Source organism: Fusarium vanettenii, assembly GCF_000151355.1.
Source record: "Fusarium vanettenii 77-13-4 chromosome 12 genomic scaffold NECHAsca_40_chr12_1_0, whole genome shotgun sequence".
Taxonomy (NCBI): Eukaryota; Fungi; Ascomycota; class Sordariomycetes; order Hypocreales; family Nectriaceae; genus Fusarium; species Fusarium vanettenii.
Window position 1 is genome coordinate 282,737 of NW_003315847.1, and position 19,653 is coordinate 302,389.

Consider the following 19,653-nt stretch of genomic DNA (forward strand, 5'->3'; position numbering starts at 1 on the left):
CACACAATTTCAAGAACAAATAATACTACGAACAATCAGCATTGCCTTGATGAACCTTGAAGTCGTGACACTCACCTTTTGCGGCTGAAGAACTGCTACCTACCCACTCTGACTAGATTGATCAACATTCTAATCCCTAGCATTCACCAGGATGGATAGGTTCAAAGAGTTGGGGACGTCTTTGACACCACACCTGCCCGCCTTAGCGAAGAACCTAGCAGGCTGCTTCTCAACAGGTTCGCTTAGACTGTGCTCGTCGAAAATGTCTACTTCTATTTCTATACGGACATCCCGGGTGACACACTCAATTTATATCGACCATATATAACCATTACTAAATGAGCTATGGCGCGAAGAATCACAGTCAGTCCCACTCCAAAACTACTCTTCTATTATTCAAGTTGCAAGTCCATCTGTATCTTGGCGAAACCTTCTACTTCTTCTGATAAGTGACACCTCCGATCGGTCAGACCAACTCGTTGGTAGGTGCCCCTTTCTGTTTCAGCAACAATCATCAGATACCAGGGGAAGGAAGATTCCGGTTGTCGAGCAAGCTCGATGGCCAAACACGGACCCAATGTCCGTACGTCTAGACCTCTTTCATTGAAATGAAGCTTCCAGCTTACTGGTATGCCGTCCTCGGACCAGACTGTGGCCTTAAGCCCGGGTACTAAATCGTTACCCCATTGGTAATAGTGAACCCCAATTTGAACTGGGATGACCAAACCAGAGACAATGAGTGTGTTTGAGATGGGCTCATCAACATTGTTGCACATGCTGAAGTACTCATCCAAACCACACTCCTTGCCGCCGATGAGTTGGACTTTAAATTGGATGTCGGAGTTGCTTTGAATCTGCTTCCACTCACATTCATAGAACGTCCAGTTCACGGCGCCCTCCCAGCCTGTCCATGACCAACTCGGAAAGCCTACTCGTCTCTTTAAACACTTGCGGGTCGTCCAGCACAGTCCGGCGCAAAAGCCCACAGTCGGGGACCATTTGTATGCGTTGTAAATCTCCTGAGCATTCTTCGGCCCTATGCCAGACGGCTTGGGTGGCCTGGGGAGGAACGGCACACCCTTGCAGTGTCGGACCCTGTGTCGACCCTGTTTCAACACTCGCAATACCCCAGACACTCCATCAAGGATGTCCGAGGTGTTGCTGAGTGACTTTGCACTGTACTCGGTGATTCGTTCAACAACTTCCCACTCTGTGCGCCCAAGCTGCCGAGGGAACATGCCCAGGTTGATGGTGCCACAAAACGAGGCCCTGAAGCGGCTTGAGTCCTTCACATGTAGCGATGACAACGGAAAATTCAGTGCTTCGCAGCAGTACATCCCGCAACACTCAAAGTAGACTTGGCTTGGCGTAAAGACCAGTCGTCTCCTCGAAAGCAGCCCTTCTTGGTAAGTCCAACCTCTTTGGTTCCATGCAGAGCTCTCAATGACGGAGCGAGGGTCCGCCATTGCGGACACTAGATGATGCCTCCCTATCCTGGCGGATGGTTGGAGGACAGATCTTGGAGATATTCCAGGGAGTCCACACTCGGCATTCTGTCCAGCAGCGGCGATGATTGTTAACTCTGCATGGTTGTAGATAACATCCATCTTTTGGACTTGTTCCGCAACCTCTTCTCCACAGCTTTGGTTGATACAATATCGGTCCACCCAGAGATACCTAAATCCCATAGCTCGTGTCGCTGATATGGCATCTTTGATGGTTTTCGGCATGCCATCCGGTAGCGAGGTGACAAAGGGGACTTGGTTGCTGGTTTCGCTTCCCCATTGATAGCTGAGAGCAACGTAGGGCATCCCGTTTGCATGAACGATCGTGTTCGTTTCGCAGTCGATGAACTTGAGGGAACTGATCGAGTTCAACCCTTCCACGTCGCGAACCGAAGTACACGTCCTTCCATGTTGAGCCTCGCAGTACTGCAGCCAGGATCTGACGAGGCCGAAATCGACATGTGGTCCCAGAAGGCGAACGATTTCTGTGCCTTTGGGCTGGTAAACGATGTATTGTGGACGGCTGCGGTATATGTGCCGATCCAGTGAAAGAAGGGTCGTATCAACTGTTGCCCATCCTTGACTGACTATCCGTCTGCTGGAGAATGATAGAAGCTGATGAGTGTTTTGGCTGGTCATTTCTTCTTTGGACATATTGAAAGCTTTCATGATGAGCTGGCATAATGGGCAATTATCAAACTTGGCCTGGTCAATCCGTCCTCGCCATCCAATGACCACCTCTCCAATCTTTGTAGTGTGGCTCCGGCGAGTGAGGGCGCCCAAGTTGATCTTACGGCACCGTTTGCAGATAGCGCTGCTGTCGGATCTCTTATGCATGGTGTGGTAGGCAAATGTTCCGTAATTGGTATTTCGATCTTGTGAGAGATCAATTGGTAGATAGTGAGTGGTTGCCGACCGGACTACCTGCTGTTTAAATACCATGACCCGGACCGGAGCAATTACAGCCGATTTTTTCCAGTTTGAAACGGGTCTCTAAAGAGTGGCCATGGGTGGAACAAATGGGGGACTGCGCCGAAGCGCCGTGTTGGTTGTGTTGGTCAGCTAGGCCGCTCTAACGGGCCTTGCTCCCTACCGTGACGAGTTCTCCTCTGGCCACGGTATTGACTGTGCTTTCCTTCTTGCGAGAGATCCTGAGCCTTGTCTAAATGTACCTATGTTTTGATATATCCTTTTCTAGCTAGACCTCCGTTGTTGGGTACCTCGAACGGGTGATTGGGGCAACTCGTGTCTTAGCTCAAGTTAGCTAACAGTGAGCCTATCCAACTTGCCATGTCCAAAATTGAGGCTGAGCTTTGTAGTGCGGGAATGGACCAGGCCCTCTTGTGTGAGTACTCTATGCGACCCAAAAAGCTGGCCTTCAGAGACACCTCAGCCTACGCGCAGCCGACCTCGGTCGACACCTGAGCTCCCTCCGCCCAGCTCAAGGCCTATTTCAAGTTGAAGAGACATCTATTTGTGTCTGCATGTGGAGCTATATCACTTCATGCCCATTTCTCACTATTTGAGGTTGGTTTTAATCGGATTTCCACTCAGAAATATCAGCTATGAAACACATTCTCGTTCATCAATCCGATTTCAAGATGATATCTACCGTAACTCCCTAATTATCATTCCCATTTCCAGCATACATATTCCCAAACTTCTTGAACTTTGCAAGCGACGACCCATCAATACCAGGATCCTGTTGTCCCACACTCTTCTTCAGCGGAGACGCAACATTTGCCGAACCACCCTGAGAGGTGGCCACAATCTCGCCCATGGCCTGTTCAAAGTGACGCATGCACAGCTTCCGCTCCATCTGTTTTCTCCTTGTCCTTCTTCCCGCCTTGATCTTGCCGCTCAAGCTGGTGTTACCGTATATTGACTCGTAAACTGCCGCCATGGCTGCTGAAACGCAAAGGCTCTTCAGGTCTGAACCTGAATATGAGACCGTCAACTTGGCCAGCTCCTCCACGGTCACATCAGGGCCAAGACTTTCATCTCTTAAGTGTATCTTCAAGATACCCTCTCTCTGAGCCGCAGTGGGAACGCCGACAAAGATACGCCTCGGCAGACGACGTAGCACGGCTGGGTCAATGTCTGACATTCTGTTTGTAGCTGCCATGACAAAGCCCCCTTTGGCGCCGCCTTTAACTCCGTCCCACTCCAGGAGGAATTGCGATACGAGGTCTCTCTTCCAGGAGCTATCGTCCTCTGTACGCTGACGAAAGACAGAGTCAGCCTCGTCAATGAAGATGACGCAAGGGTCAAGTTTGCGAGCAATGGAAAAGATGGCGCGGACGAGTTTTTCATCCTCGCCCACCCATTTCGAGAGAAAGTCAGCACCGGAGACGGGCAGAAAGCTGACGTGGGCTTCCTTTGCGACAGCTTTGGCGAGCATCGTCTTGCCAGTACCAGGAGGGCCATGGAGGAGGACACCAAGAATCTTTTCTTTAGCGAGCAGGCCGTAAGTGAATGCGAGTGGTGCGGCGGTTGCCAAGGCTGTCAAGGCCCGGAGTGAGGTGACGGCTACAGGGTCGACATGGACATCGTCAAACGAGACGTCGATATCATCTTGGCGGTATTAGCTAGACACTGAAATATTGGCCACGGGACTAACCAGGTAGCACGACAGCGTTCAATAGCTGCTTCTCAAACTCGTTGCATCCTTCACGAATCTTGTCTACCCTGGCCGCAACCCCCTTCGATGCATCCTGTGAAGAACCTGCGCTCTCAAGGCCGTGTTCAAACTCTTCGTCAAAGGCTTCCTCATCGATCAAGTGCAGGATATCTTCTATTGAGTCCTCCTCCTCCTCGAGTAGGCTAGATGGCGCCCAAATAATTCGGCACGGCTCAGTCAAAGGTGCATCGTCATCAAACAATCCGTCAACCTCGGTTTCGAAGCAGAGTTCCAACTCATCTCCAGATGAGAGCTGAATCACTTTGGCCGTTGGTTTGAGCTTTGGAAGAGCATAAAATGCCTCGGATAGTGGCATCAGGGTAATGTCGTCCAAGTTACCCATTTTGCTGGTTTGTAGTAGACGATAAAGTTGCTGTAGGGCATGAAAAAGTAGGGGATTTTACCTAGACTTTTCACATAACCCGTGCGTCTAAAGATATCGAAACCAAAGCAATGCGGCTCTTGCCTTGAGGCCTCTTCAAGGCAGAATGCGACTTAAGCTGACTGGTTAAAAGAGGCGTTTGTCCTGCCACGACGCCATGTTTGAGGGGTGCCAGCCCATTCCCAAATCAAGGAAGGACGGCGTCTAGAACAGGCACTAGTGATATCTGTCTCGGGATGTCACAAGCCGTCCGCCTATCATAAGCGAGCATACCTTTGGGGGGTTGAAAGACGCATATCGTGTGGAAGAGTCCGGATATCGCCACTGAAACTATTGTTTCGATCTTGAACAGCTGTCAGAGCAAGGCAGAAAATTGATGCAAGACTCCTGATGTTCTGCCTTGGAGCTTCAGGCGAGGTGATATTCCAAAATTATCCCTCTTAATACCCTGTAAGAGCCGGTGGTGTATCTAATGACCGTCTTTCTCAAAACGCCTGTCTCCAGAAGCTCGCGATGTAAACTCCAGCTCCACAATCACCATGCCGTCTTCCACCCCAAAAGACTACGTCTACCAAAGCCTCGGCAATCAAGACATCTCTATTCTCGACCATAGCTTTACACCTTTCGATTCATTCATGATTCGTGTCATCGTCCTCGAGCCAGCCGCAGATAAAGATGCAGACCTACACTGCACCATCGAACACTACGATGTCAGCATCACGAGATGGGACAGCCGCTACGATGCCATATCCTACACATGGGGTCCTGCCGTCTTTTCCCACACGCTGTATGTCGGCAAATCAAAGATATTCATCACTCCGACGTTGGACCAGGCCCTCCGACGTTTCCGAAAGCCCGACATGAAGAGAAGGCTCTGGGCTGACGCTGTGTGCATCAACCAAAAAGACTCTAAGGAGTTAGGCCAACAAGTCCAGCGGATGGGCCAGATTTACCTCAATGCCGGTGCTGTTCTAGTATGGCTGGGCGATGCTGAGAAGATGGACCAATGCATCAACTTCTTCTGGGGTCTCAGCAGCTCGGGACACGAAGCCAGCACCACCAGCGAGCGAGCCGATGAGAGTATCCGTGAAGAGATGGTGAGGTTCTTTGGACATGAAGACTTTCCCTCGATACAAAGATTTCTTCGTCTCAAGTGGTTCACGAGACGATGGGTCATCCAAGAGGCCGTCACCAAAGCTGCTCACTTCTATTGCGGTAATCTCGACATCAGCAGTCACGCCCTGCACCATGCCCTCTTCATCCTGAACAAGAGCACCTTCAACTTTGATCGTCGCATACTGGATCACATGAGGTTCCTAGAGCTGGCCGTCGAAACCTGGGAACACTCGACAGCCACGTACCCTATGGGAATCCTTGATCTTCTTGTTCGTTTCGGCGGTGTCTCATGCACTAACGATAGGGACCGCATCTACGCGTTCTTGGGCATGGCCAACGATGTTAAGTCTCCTTATGCGAGCATAGCTCCTATTGGAAGAGACAAAATGACGGGCTTGCTAAGTAGCGAGAGACGCAAGCAGCTGAGGCCCTCGAGAGAGTCCATCCCAATCGTCGTCGACTACGAAGCCGACCCAAAGCACATGTATGCCGACTTTGCGGAGACAATGCTGCAGTACAAGGAACACCTGGACCTACTTCACTGCGCTGGGGCATTTCGCCCACCTGTGGCTTCCATGTTGAAGCTGTACCAAAGTTGGATCCCAGACTTTAGAATTCCCATGCGTCATCGGCCGTTTCTCTCGGTGCCCTGGTTTAGCGCTGGTGGTCCACCGCAAGAACAGAAGCCGTTTGTTAACCACCCATGGTGCTCTGTGAATGGCTTCATCTTTGACACGGTATCAGTCGCATACAAGATACCCGGCCTTGACACCGTCTACGCCCGGGAGCAACGGGTCATGCCTCCTCTTGCAGAGCTGTGCAATGTTCTCGGAATGTCTGGGCGCTACATCACGGGTGAGAGGATCTGGCAGGCTCTCGGCCTCACGTTCATTGCGGACCATGCGTTCAACGACATCCTTCTAAGAGAGTACCAGCGTCGTGACAGGTACAACGGAAAACTCATGAAACGAAATGCCCGTGAGAGGGACATGCACACTTTTCTAGACTGGTGGACCAACCTCGAGGATGAAGATCAAGCTGAGGAGTCAGAAGATCAGCGTTCCACCAAATATCAAGCCATTCATCGCATTGTCAAGAAGCATGAAAAGTCCCTGCACAGATCCTCATGCACTGGCTTGTTCCTCAAGCCTGGAGCTACCGAAAATGAATGGGGTCCAACGAGCTACGAGGTTCAATCTCACTGGCATAGTCGCGTTGATGACGAGTTGGAACCGTATTTTATGGAGACAATCTTGTCCCACGTCGAGGAGACCAAAGAGAAGGAGAAAGAAGCTAAAGTAGCAGGACTCATCACAGACGGAAATGAGGCCGAGAAGTCGGACAAGGCCTTGGTCCCGAAGCAGAAGAAGAAAACAACAACAGACCACGAGGCCTATGATCCTCGCGAAGATGCACCGATGGATTGTGAATGGCGTCACTACAAAGGGGGTATCATCTACTTGGACCCTCATCGACACAATCATGAGAGATACACACAAGCAGCACACAACACACTATGTGGTCGGTCATTCTTCATCACTGGCAAGGGCTGGATTGGTATTGGGCCTGATGACATGGCTCCTGGAGATACAGCAGCCATATTCCATGGTGCCAGAACGCCCTTCATTCTTCGTCCTGGGGAGCAGTCAAAGTGGAGGCTGGTTGGAGATTCGTACATACATGGCATCATGGCCGGAGAATCTCTAGGCATGCGTGATAGGGCTGTAGATCGAAAGTTTGTGCTGGTTTGAAAAGTTGTACTAAGATAGCAAAGCGTGTCTACTCTTTTAGGTAGCGTAACATAAACGTTGATAACCTCGTGTCTCAATGGGCTCACTCTCATCGCCATTCCAAGAAAGATAAGGAGTAGTGTCTTTTTACAAGTCGAGGAAGAACCACTCCTTTCTTTTTATCAGCTATTGTGCTGCTCGTCTTCATATTTCTTGACACTTCAACAGTAATGTTTCCGAGGCCAGCAGATGCCCCTTCAACCCAACCCCCAAGTTGCCTGATGAGCTGTGTTAGTGCCCGATCCCTGTTTCCATGCTAAAAGGATGATCATGATGCCTGATAGCGTTCTTAACAACCAAGGCCCTGGCGAGGCTTTGGTACCCAGTGTGACGTACAAACTCATAGTGTACAGGGCTGTTCCAATGTCCCGCGTACCCTTACGCCTTCACACCGGGCTTCACCTCGGCGTACTTGTCCAGCGCATCGTGCAACTTCCCAAAAACGCCGTCATGCCAGCTCTTGACATCCTCCCATTCAGACTTGGGCAGAGTAATCATCGACATGCGAAGCCAGGCGCCAACGATGAAATCCGCATAGCTGACCTTTTGGCCGAGCAAGAAAGGTCCATCGGCGTTCTTGGTGTACAGCTTGGCTAAATCACCCAGCATGTTCTTGAAGGAGGCCAAGATCCCTGTGCGCGCCTCGGGGGACAGCATGAAGTCATCCCAAGACTTGAGACCAGAACGACGGACGAATTCGGCCTTGCTCTGCTCGGCGGTAGCGGGATCAAGAGGCATGTTTTCAACCATCAGAGGAACGTGAGAGCTAAAAGCTGTATCGACGTTTGTGTTGAAACGAAGGTACTCGGGAAACCCACCATCTGACTGCTCTGACAAGGGCGCGGGGAAGTCAAACAAGGGCACAAACGTGAAGTCAAGAGTTTGCTCAGGGAACAAATCACCAGCTCCAGAGTCAGGATACGTCTGTTGCAGCCAAACAGCAATATCGAACGAGTCACCAAGCTTGACTCCGGTGGCAGGGTCCTCGAGGATGGGAAGTGTGTAAAAGTCGCTGCCATCGGCCAACTTGCGACCGGCGGGGAGCTCAAAACCCTGACGGACCCTTGAGATGTCGGGCAGACCAACCCATTTCATAGAGTAGGGGACACCCTTGAAGTTGAGGGCAAAGCGACCCTTCCATGGGTTTGGCGAGCAGCATGACTCCTCCACAGGGGGCTTGTGGGCGATGTCGTAGAGAACAATGGTGTCTGAGGAGGTAGTTGAAGCCATGGTGACGATGGTGAGTGAGGTCAAAGTTGGTGCCGTCGGTGTCGTGTCGTGGCGTATGTGTGGCAATGCTGAGTCCAATGAGGCCTAGACCCTATAAGTATGCGTTTAAGGTAGGTAGGACGAAATGGTAGCCTACCTGGGAAGGTCTCGAACAGACACGTTGTTGGGATGGAAGGTTCTGCGTGCGGAGTCTTCAAGGAAGAGGGGAAAGGTCCATAGTCTCGCATACAGAGATTCATTGGTGGCTTTCAGAATGTCTCAGTTGGACGTCGATGGGTCTTGGCCGTTAGTGGCATGTGGCCAGGTGGCACAAAGCAGAAGCTGAAGTCGGATCTCGGTGAGACGACGGCGGGAGTCGGTAGCGCTCTCGTGATCGTCATCGAGTTGTTTGTTCGTCCTTGGTTCAAAGGTATAAAACGGGATCCGATAAGCAGCAGTAAGGCTTCACAAATCGTCAATTAATCACTAACAGAGAACCCATCTAACATTTCTGCCCCCCTCGAGACTCCCATTGACCTTGTTGTGGATCTGCTAGAATCCAGGTCCTTGCATCAACTAGTCGATGCAGATAAGCTGCGTTCCACACACATAGCCACAAATGCCTTACCATTAGCCGCCCTGATTGTGGGGGTCAAAGGGGTCCTCTTGGGCCAAGCCAGAATGGTACAAATGGGCCGCTCTTTTGACGTCACAATAAAGATGCACCAGTTGTGAACTAGCTCAAAATCAAGAGGCATTCCGAAGTTTATCGGCACGTAATGGGGCGATCTGATAAGTTGACCTGACTGTAGCATGCCAATCAAGCCGAAACTGAAGACAGCGACATTCCAGGCGTGTAAAAGACAAGGCGGTTATCAATTTAAATCTTGACATAATTCATCATTCGTCTTCGGGGCAGATAGTAGTATGGGCTTGAGCAATCTCCGTGACAGTGACAACAACATGCTCAGTGACAGTTGCAACCCTGCGTGATGTGACGAAGGTGCTGAAAGTTGACACCGTTGGCTGCTTCTGGCTGGGACCAACAACTCCAGTCTCAACTGCCTCATCGCAGTCGTCAGTGGCAATAGCGCCACCCTGAGTCTGTGTGACAACAGCACTGCCCTTGGACTGGGTAACCCCATTGCCCCCGGTCACTGCAGCAGGCTCCAGGCACTGAGCCGCTGTCGGGCCGGTGAACAAAGTAGTCACCGCGGTAGGGTTAGGGCCCAGAGTAGCCTGGCCGATATCAAGGTTGATATCGGCATACACGCCAGCATTGATGTTGAACGATTCAGTAGCCTCGAGGACGCAGACCGCGTTGTTGTCGTCCCTTTCAAAGTCGACGACAAGCTCGATGAGGTTCATGAAGACTCCCACCGCGGCCCTCAGATCCACCAGCTTACTACCGGCGCCTAGCTCAGTTCGCAGGCGGAGCGAGACTTTGAGCGTCGAGGAGCCGCTGGCGAGATCCCACTCAAGGGAGTTGCCCGTTGCGCCATTACTGAACAGGTGTTAGTTGACATGCATAGAACAGTCAATGATGGCTCTTACAAGCTGGTTTCGACAATATCTCCTTTCAGGTCAACCGAAAGCCAGGAGCCTTCTGGGATGGTGAACTCGAAGCCGCCAGTCGCCTCCAGCTCACCGTCGAGCGAAACCACCAACTCCAAGAAAAGGGCGAGGCCTTGAGCTTCCTACACAACAGTTAGTTTTGGATACGATGCTCTCCTATTCACTAAGCTCACATCAGTGGGGACACCCTGGGTATTCCACAGGGGAATGACCTGTTCGGCGCCAGAGCCAACAGCGACAGTCATGTCGATGTGGCCCTTTGTCTCGGCAAAGGAGATCTTGAACTCGGACTCGGGAGGGTTCAGGATGTTTGCATTAAAGTCTGCGTCGACTCGGCCTCCAACCTCGCACTTGTTACAGTGAACCTGAAGCTTGTTGTCCGCCAAGTCACTTGCCACATCAGTTAACTAAGGGTGCACGACCTTGAAGAAGAGCACTTACACATTGATGATGTCCTTGTCGACCTCGGAGAAGTTAATGTTCTCCGAAAAGTCTGCCCGCTTCTGAAGCATATCCTTTCGGACAGGAGGCAGGGCCTTGAGATCTCGCTCGGAGAGGTAAACACCTCTCGCGAGGATGGGCGCCACCAGGGCAGCCCAGATTGCGCCAAAGGATGTTGCTCGCATCATGAAAAGAGAGAGTTGAATGAAGAGAAGAATCGTTTCAAGGGTTTCCGAGGGAAGTAAGAAGAGTCAAGAAAGAGTGAATGGCTGATCGTGTGCTTAACCATACGATAACCTCAATGCATCGGGCGACACGGTTTCATATATAGACGCGACTGTGGAATTACATCGCGAGTCCAAGGGCGGGCCAGTTAAGCATACCAACAAAGTTGAAAATGCCTTGTGACTGAGTGTGTCAAGCTAAAGGATCAAACTCGCAGGATTGCATCTTCTAACCGCCAGGGTCGCGGATTTGGCCCGGGTCACCGGGTCCAGGACCATCCCGGCACAAGCCTAATTCGCCCCGTAGCTCAATCCTCCTGCAAGAATGCGGCGGTGACATTCATCGTCCAGTCTTTGGTAAGGCTGACAGCTTAAAGGCCTGCAGGACGGGTATTGCATCACACTTCCCGACAGTTGGGTTCTGTTTCGGTTGATTCCTTTGTGGGGGGACGGGCCAGTCTCGCGTCTGCTGTAAGCGCCATTGACGCTCTTGAATGCTTATTCTGATGCAAATGCGACCCCTGTGGGCAGAGCCTGCTGTGAAGGTGCAGAAATGCCGCGTTTTGGGGGCCAAGACCAGGGGCAGCTGGGCTAGATTGACGCGAGTTCCATATTCCAGGAAGCGAGAAGTTGATAGAAAATGAACAAAACGAGACACACTCTATCAAATTAGGTATAACTCTGCAAGATCAGACTTGGCATGTTTATTCTAGACTCAATCGGTTGGTCAAGTGTCCAAGAGGCTGAGTCAAACCCCCCAAGACATGGATGGCTGTGCTGGCAGGCTCAAACAGAGGTGCAGCCAACACAGCCAACACAGCCAACACAACCAACACAACCAACAACTTACAACATGCGATAACCTGCATGGTGTGGAGTATCGCTGCGTCTGTTGGTCCTTTGGTTCTCAAACTGGATTTAGAGAGTATGCCCGATACCGAACCATGGTGGCTGAGCATGTCACTGAAGGATTGATAACACTGACACCGCCTTTCAAGCTTACCTACAATATGGGATCGTGTATGCCCCCTTGTATATTTCCTAAATGGAATAACATCGGTTCTTGTGTCAGCATGTGCCTCAAGTCGGGGTGTTGGCCCCCAACTTCTCCAGCTTTTAAATTAGTGACTGGTTTCGCTGCTCACTCAGCCGCCAGGCTGTGGGGGTTTCCGACTTGCTTCATGCCAGAGCCTGCTTTTCTCCTGTCCGACACTAACTCAGTGTGGTCTGCTATGCAGCCAAAAGGTGGCCATGTAACATGCACCTAAAATGAGTGTCTTGAGCTGAGCCGAAAGTGCTGCCGCATCGTGAATGTACAATGAGCACAGCTACAATTACTAGACAGCCTGATCACCTTGAGCCATTCTCAAGTCAGTTATTAGCGCCTGTGTCAAGATGGTTGCAGGTACGGCCCGTCCCTCTAAGACTAAGTGACAGGCTGTGTCAGCCGCTAATCTTGACAGCGTTGACAGTTTGAGGCGCAGATAGATGACTACCGATTCTTGCAAGTTACTATTTTTAATAGAGTCAAGGTCGCGTCAGCATCTAACGTGTCTTGAGCCACTGATGTTAGGGTAGGAACAGAGCGAAAGTTCCATCTCAGCATTGATCTGACAGCTGCCCGGGGTTCGGATATCGCTTAGCAACCTCCAGAAAGAGCCTAGTAGAGTCATCCTTACTAATATGAGCTGGATGTCTGTTGAAGACTCTATTATCAGTCATAGGAGGGCCGGGCATTGGAGCAAGTGTCATCCTTGGCAGCACTAAAGCCGCATGCCAAAAGGATCGTAATTGTTCAACTCATTGCTGACTGAAATTCAGACCGGAATTACCCAGTCTCGTCGATTTTCGGAGATCTAGTTCTAAATCTAGGTTTATCTCCGTGTAGGTATTAGGTATTTAGTTACGCATGCCTTGCTTGACAAGCTGATCGGCCAGCTTCTCTTCCTCCTCCAACAAATGGTTGTCCTGTCCCACAGGTCCCACAGTGGGATAAAGAAGCTCCAGGGGCACCTCGCGGACATTAACAGAAGGGTTGTCCCGAGTTCCAATCAGCATAGTCTCGACGATGTTACCATCACCGTACTCGGGTTGGATGAGGACAGTCATCAAGACATCGGCACATTGCTCAGGGGTCATTGTGAGGTCATCGGCGCGGACTCGGTCACGGCAGTACTCTGGGTGGAAGATGGGAGTCTAAGAGACATGTCAGGTTAGTCAGATTGATCACATGGCATAGAAGGGAAGGGCTTTGGCGTGGTGAGAGACAAAAGCAGATGGAATCGTTGGATGACGTGACTTACATAAACAGCACCAGGGCTATATAAGGACCTTTATATCATAAATCCATATTAAAAGACAAGTTTAGCCCAAGACAGCAACGCTATTATATTCCCATATAAACTCTTTAACCCATAAATATATATTCCAGTAAAAAAAAATCATTAAACTCCATTACATACGCCTTTTTCTGTTTCCATTTTTATTTCCCATTCTAATCTCACCTCTCCTGCCCCATCACATTATCCACTCTAACCCTTAATAACACCATTTCCCAAAGATAACAAAGAAAGATAACAACACCAACCCAGACTACCGACCTATAAACGCCCAGAGAAGAAAGAAGAAAAGGCATCAAGCGGTCAGAGACGATGACCCTTCTTCCTTGCGTGATTTCCCAACTCGTCTTTAGTCTTGTAGTCCTTGGTGCAGCCGGGGAACTGGCATTTCCAAGGCCTTGCGTCCGAGTGGCGGCTCTCGTGGTTCTTTAAGTCACGTGGGCGCTTGAACCGGGCACCGCACTCGTCGCACATATACTTGGCCTCGGGATTGTGCTTGCGATTCTTGTGGGCAACCAACTCCGAAGGGCTGCTCACTTTTTCACCGCACTCGTCGCATGTGCGGGCCGAGGCTTGACTGTGCTGCCGTTTGAAATGCGCCTCCATGTCTGCCTTTCGCCCAAAGCCCTTGCCACAGCCCTTGCAGATAAACTTCCTCTCCTTGCGGTGCACCGTAGCAATGTGCGTGTCAAGGAAATGCTGCTTGAGGAACGCTGAAGGGCACTCGCTACACGGGAACGGCCTCTCTCTGCGATGAACACCAGCTTGGTGGTTCCTCAGGCCTGCCGGACTGATGTAGCGCTTGCCACAAATCTCGCAGAGATGTTTTCGAACCTTGTCATGGGCTATCCGCTGGTGGACAAGCAGTCCCTTGCGAAGCCGGTAGTTCTTCGGGCACTTGTCGCAGACGTACTTCCGGTTCGTAGCATCGTCGATCCAGTACTCGCGATCGATCTCGTTCTACTGAGGGTCGGCGGCGGGTTCCTCCCAAGTGCATCAAGCTCCCTCGTTAATATAAGCCTGCCGGTAGTGGTTGAGCAGGGACCCGGCACTGGCGCAAGACTGGCTGCATTCGCCGCACTTAAACTCGACTTCGCCCCGACTAATATCAGCGGGCACCCACGCTTCGACCAGAACGATTAGCATAGTGAAGGCTAGCTGGGGGGCCTTAGGTTTAATAGAACGATCCTATCGTCCCTTCCAAACCGTCGTGCCAAGAGCCAAATTAACCCGCCAGAAGCTATGATGCAATAGGATAGTAGCAAAAGTCTTGCGGATAAACTCCCAGTCGGTAGTTACATAATTATATATACCGCAATTAGTAAACCAAGTATTAAGCTTAATAGTAGACTCGGTGAGGTCGATATCATTAATAGGGTCAAAGGCTTCTCTACTCGCTATAGTATATCTAAGCTTTATTACAATACTATGGTCAAGTCCCTTGCATAGTGAGGCCTTAAATGTATACCTCTTCTAGGGAACGAGAGGGAGGTTCTATCGGTCGAGAATATAAAAGCGGATCTCTTCCTCACTAGCGCTAGGCCATTGGTTCTTAAGGGCTTAGACCTTACTGCAGAAGTAGTTAACCATCTAGAATATATAAACACGCCTATCGATATCTTCGCTATACCTAGCGGCCTCGGCATAGCGATTATATGACTTCTTTATTTAGGCGACTATAGAAATACAAAGGTCGATAATAGTCCCCTAATCCCAGCCGTATGCCTTAGCTTAACTTCTCGAGAGCATATAATAGGGATAGAAGACCCTCTCCTTCCTATTAGGCGCCTTAATAATAAGGTAATACTTAAACTTAGCTAGTATTAAGTTATACTTCTGAGCGACCTATAACATTAGGGGGTATATGCATTGACCTTGCTAAATATATCCCTAACGCAGGTCAAGACATAGCTTGCGGTTTCTCCACCTAGTAGTGAAGAGGGCATCCGATGAGTATTAAGATAGCGCCTGGGTAACCTCGGTAGTCTTAGTGCCAGTGCGCAGTGTCTCCAATATACTTCTCAGCTTAGCGAGACTCCACTTTGACCACATATTCGACTGGTCCACGTGCTTGAACATCAAGCCGAATATCTTTTCGAGGGTGGCGGCGTTAGTGACCGAGTTATAGACCCATAACCACTGGGCTTGGCGCTCCTCGAAGTTCGGCTCATCGTGAATATTCATCCAGGCGGCGGCAAGAGGCGGCACGATCGGAGCATGGGTTCGCTTGGCGAAGTTGATGGCCGCCTTGACGAGATAAACGTTGGGCCGGGCGTGGTAGTCGATGCGGCCTCCCGAGGCGACGAAGGGGTAGACAGATTCAATTGACGGGGTGTGAGGACCGACTATCCAAGACAGCTAATGCCCGGAGTAGTCGCAGACCCGGGAGACTATGTCGCTTTCAGACCGGTCCTAGTGGTCGTCCAGGGAACTCATGAGGCTCTCCAGCATGGCGTTTCGCTCTTGCTCCAGCATGGTCGAGCTCGAGCCGGGCAGATGACGATCGGTCAGGTGGTGGGCTCCCATCAGTCGTTCTCTGAGCATATGCCTAGCCTTGCCACGAGGCACCGAACGAATGAACTGCTGAGGCTGCAGAGGTTGGGGTCCCACGCGGATAAGGCCGTCTGGTTCGACAGTAGTATCTGGCTCGTCGTCGGCGAGTAGGTCCTTGAGGTCGATATCTTCATCCTGACTCAAGAGCTTCTCGAGGTCTTCGATATCATCAAGCTCAGCAACATCAACAACATCGGAACAGCCGTCATCTTCGGAATCACTATCGCTGCCGTCGTCCTCATACTCGCTTTCATGCTCGACGCGCTGTCTCTTCTCGAGTCTGTCGAAAGTGGATAGGCGGTCGGGCGAGAGAGAGGTAACTCGAGGTCTTTTGCCCTCCTTTGAGGATGAGCCGCCAACTAAACGCAGTCAGAGGCAGAAAAATAATTCGGAAAAAGCTATTATACCTTTGGGGATAGGGACGATAGCGGAGTTAGGCTCGGAGGAACCGGATGATAGACCGGCGGAGAAGGAGGAAGTAGGAGCGGGGGAGACAGAGGGGGCAGGTACAGGCACAGCTCTAGGACATAGGACCCTTATACTAGCGCTAGATACTTTTAAAGCTACCTTAGCCTTTCAAGAGTTATTCTCTAGGGCAATTAATATTAGCAATATAGACCTCTTAGGTATCTATAACTTACTTAATAATACTATCCCGACGTCTATAAAACTAACTAAGAAATAAAGAGGGTTAATAGAGATATAAAATATAATAGATAAAGGAGAAAAGGGGAGAAAAGAAAATAATTAATAAAAACTTAAGCTAATAATAAATTAAATAGATAGACCTTAATAGAGATATTATATATAAGAGTCTCGAAAATTACTTCGGGGAGAGAAAAGGAATAAAAAGAAATAAACCTTTAGATAATATCTAAGGACTTAAGCCTAATAGTAAGCCAAAGGGATAGACCTTAATAGAGGTATTATATATAAGAGCCTTAAATAACCGCTTCTAAAATAAAAAAGCTATCTAGAGACGCTATATTTACATAGATAATATAAATAGGAGCAAAAAGAAGATATAAAATAATTATAATACTAAGGCCGGTTTAGAGAAGAAAAGAAAAAAGAGGGAAAAGGGGAGAAAAGACGCGATAGAAGTAAGGTAATAGTATATACGCGAGTGCGCGAGCTAGACTTAAGGAAAGAGCAACTAGGTATCTAACTAGTTATATTAAGTTCTAATATCTATCTAAGAGATAGCGCCTAAAAGGGAAAAAATAAATTATTATTGCCTTAATAGCACTATAACTAATACTATTTAGAGCGATAATAGGGTCTATATCGAGATATTTATATTATAAAGCTATAATTTATTACCTTTATAAGATAGGTTTACTTAGGAGGGGGGTTATTACTTTCTTTAGGATTTATTAAAGGCTATTACTATAAGGGGCTATTAATTTCTTCCTCTAATTATATAATACCTATTAGGTATTAAGATAGTTTACTTATATACTATAATAGATAGATTTATCTTATATAGCTATTACCGCGTAAGCCTAAGGGAAATAATTTAAGATTGTATTAATAAGAGGTTTTTACCTACTTAGGATTATAATCGCCAGTGCCTATAAATCCTAGGAAGGAAGGACTAACCTACCTAGAGTTATTAACCTCTAATTTATTACTTCGCTATCCTAATTTATTATAAGGTCTATAATTAAGGGTAGATATAGCGATAATAATAGAGCTAAATATCCGCTAATTAGTAATTAGCTAATAATCTAAAAGTAATATATCTTTCCCTCGATAGCTAACCTATAGGTTAAGTATAGCCTATTACTTAAGTAATAGCCTAATAGCTCTATTATAGCTCCTATATATATAATTAACTATTAGGCCTACCTAGCTATTAATACTATACTTATAATAATCTTAGGTAAGTCTAACTTAGAGAATATAAAAGTATTATATTCCTTTACTATAAAGAATTTTATTATACCTATATACTTAAATAAAATAAAAAGTAATATACTATAAGGAATTAGAAATTATTATCCTCTAAGTAGCCTTAGTCCCCCTCTACTATTAATAAGATATATATTTTATTAACGATGCTATATCCTATACTTTAACTACTAAGCATAATATTAGGGTTAATTTATATTTTTAGGATTCTTTAAGAGAAATATTATAATTACTTTAGGGGCAAATTAGAATATATTCTATAAGATAACTAAGCTATTAAGGTTTTAATATAGCTTACTTAGTCTCTTAGCTAGTTATTTATTTAGGTTTATTCTAATTAAAGTTATATACTTAATAAAATAAATCTTAAGTCTTAAATAAAAATACTTTCTTAGAGTAAGCTTAATAATATACTAGGTATAATTTATTATATAGGTATTATATAGATAATAGTATATATTAATAAATTAATAAATATAATAAAAACTATTAGAGGGTAAGTATTATTAATAATATTTATATTAATTACTATAAAGGTTATTATAATATAACCTAAGAAGATTTATATTAGACTCTTAATTTAGTACTAAAATATATCTATAAAATCTCTCTATAATATTAATTCTTACTCCCGAGATATTCTATACCTATTCTTTTATACTTTATCCCTTATTATGCTTATTAACCTAAGACTTTATTCTCTTATATATATTAATTAAGTTTAACCCCGAGATAATATTATATAAAGCCCTAATTAACCTTATTTTAATATATTAAAATATAGATATTATTACTTTTAAAATAATAGCGAGAAGATATTATTACTTATTAAGGATCTAAGAATATACCTACCTTAATAAGTAATAAGCCTAATAAATTAAGATTACTTAAGATAGAAAATAAATATAAGTACTAAGGATAGTTAAGACTATAGAAAAGCGAAGATTTACTATAAAAATTATATAATATAGTATTATATAGCTCGCGTAGTCGCTAGGGATATTAAGAGATAACTCTATTAAAAGCTAAAACTTAACTTTATAAAATAAGAAATAATAATATACTAAGGTATTATATAGAAAGAAGGGTTAGGGATCTAAGTATATAAAAGCTTATAAGGGGCATTAATATTACCTATGAGGCCTATAATAGTCTAAGAGATATATAGGTATTATAGCTAGCTATAATTCCCTATATATTTCTAGCCTTTACCCCTCTTTATTTAATTCTATCTTTCTAGCCTCTTAAAAATATAATAACTAAGGTCTATTAGCTTATTTTATTAAAAACTTTAATAATATATCACGGGAATATAATAGAAATTATTAAAAGCTAGCTAAAATAATTAGCAAGGTAATCTTATTAATAGCCTAGATAGAAAATTACTTATAGGTAATAACTCTTTAATATATATAGTTATATTATTAATCGGCAATTAATTAATATCGGCTATTCTAATAACCCTCTCTCTTTAGGGAGAAATATTTACCTATTCGCCGCGCGGTAATTAATACTAAGGCCCTAGCGGTGCTATAACTAGGCATTAAGAGGGGCAAGCATAATAATACTAAGTAATAGCTCTTCTTATAGTTATTTATTATATAAGGTATAGCACTAGCTAACTTTTATTAAAAAGAAAAGTAAGGTATTAATTTAGCATTTTTACTTTAAACCTCTTAATATGATAACGCGTTAATAGCGGGGCTAATTACCTTTAATAAGCTTATATAACTAAATAAATAATACTTATGCGCTATTAGCACCTAACTAAATAGCATAAAACCCCCTATTAATTAATATTAGCTAATAGAGGATTATACTTAAAGGAGAGTCTAATATAATTAATTATAAGAAGTCCTAAGTATTAGGTAGATATATCTCAAGTCTCTAGAAGATAAATTATTAATAATCTCTAATAAGAATCC

General features: G+C 46.5%; 7 protein-coding genes across 7 annotated transcripts; 1 reads left to right on the forward strand and 6 right to left on the reverse strand.

Annotated features, from left to right (window-relative positions):
* Positions 1 to 392: 392 nt before the first annotated feature.
* NECHADRAFT_87161 (uncharacterized protein) lies at positions 393 to 2,342 on the reverse strand (the record flags this gene model as incomplete). Its single annotated transcript, XM_003041938.1, has 1 exon — positions 393 to 2,342. The coding sequence occupies one exon, from the start codon at positions 2,340 to 2,342 to the stop codon at positions 393 to 395; it is 1,950 nt and encodes a 649-aa protein (XP_003041984.1).
* Positions 2,343 to 3,384: 1,042 nt separating this feature from the next.
* Positions 3,385 to 4,080, reverse strand: NECHADRAFT_6337 (uncharacterized protein; the record flags this gene model as incomplete). The annotated part of the gene is made up of 1 exon (XM_003041939.1): positions 3,385 to 4,080. A coding segment is annotated over one exon (696 nt), but the record flags the coding sequence as incomplete, so codon positions are not given.
* Positions 4,081 to 5,106: 1,026 nt separating this feature from the next.
* NECHADRAFT_87163 (uncharacterized protein) lies at positions 5,107 to 7,434 on the forward strand (the record flags this gene model as incomplete). Its single annotated transcript, XM_003041879.1, has 1 exon — positions 5,107 to 7,434. The coding sequence occupies one exon, from the start codon at positions 5,107 to 5,109 to the stop codon at positions 7,432 to 7,434; it is 2,328 nt and encodes a 775-aa protein (XP_003041925.1).
* Positions 7,435 to 7,851: 417 nt separating this feature from the next.
* Positions 7,852 to 8,703, reverse strand: NECHADRAFT_52941 (uncharacterized protein; the record flags this gene model as incomplete). The annotated part of the gene is made up of 1 exon (XM_003041940.1): positions 7,852 to 8,703. The coding sequence occupies one exon, from the start codon at positions 8,701 to 8,703 to the stop codon at positions 7,852 to 7,854; it is 852 nt and encodes a 283-aa protein (XP_003041986.1).
* An 879-nt stretch (positions 8,704 to 9,582) lies between these two features.
* NECHADRAFT_87165 (uncharacterized protein) lies at positions 9,583 to 10,883 on the reverse strand (the record flags this gene model as incomplete). The annotated part of the gene is made up of 4 exons (XM_003041941.1): positions 9,583 to 10,186; positions 10,237 to 10,379; positions 10,431 to 10,647; positions 10,699 to 10,883. The coding sequence occupies 4 exons, from the start codon at positions 10,881 to 10,883 to the stop codon at positions 9,583 to 9,585; spliced, it is 1,149 nt and encodes a 382-aa protein (XP_003041987.1).
* Positions 10,884 to 12,821: 1,938 nt separating this feature from the next.
* NECHADRAFT_87166 (uncharacterized protein) lies at positions 12,822 to 14,258 on the reverse strand (the record flags this gene model as incomplete). The annotated part of the gene is made up of 6 exons (XM_003041942.1): positions 12,822 to 13,118; positions 13,226 to 13,241; positions 13,385 to 13,392; positions 13,427 to 13,431; positions 13,579 to 14,131; positions 14,175 to 14,258. The coding sequence occupies 6 exons, from the start codon at positions 14,256 to 14,258 to the stop codon at positions 12,822 to 12,824; spliced, it is 963 nt and encodes a 320-aa protein (XP_003041988.1).
* Positions 14,259 to 15,217: 959 nt separating this feature from the next.
* NECHADRAFT_87167 (uncharacterized protein) lies at positions 15,218 to 19,272 on the reverse strand (the record flags this gene model as incomplete). The annotated part of the gene is made up of 14 exons (XM_003041943.1): positions 15,218 to 15,606; positions 15,694 to 16,173; positions 16,222 to 16,361; positions 16,456 to 16,476; positions 17,367 to 17,411; positions 17,666 to 17,678; positions 18,027 to 18,038; positions 18,258 to 18,280; positions 18,358 to 18,369; positions 18,581 to 18,597; positions 18,658 to 18,677; positions 18,863 to 18,871; positions 19,115 to 19,129; positions 19,218 to 19,272. 14 exons carry the CDS (start codon positions 19,270 to 19,272, stop codon positions 15,218 to 15,220), a joined length of 1,251 nt encoding a protein of 416 aa, XP_003041989.1.
* Between the last annotated feature and the right edge of the window lie 381 nt (positions 19,273 to 19,653).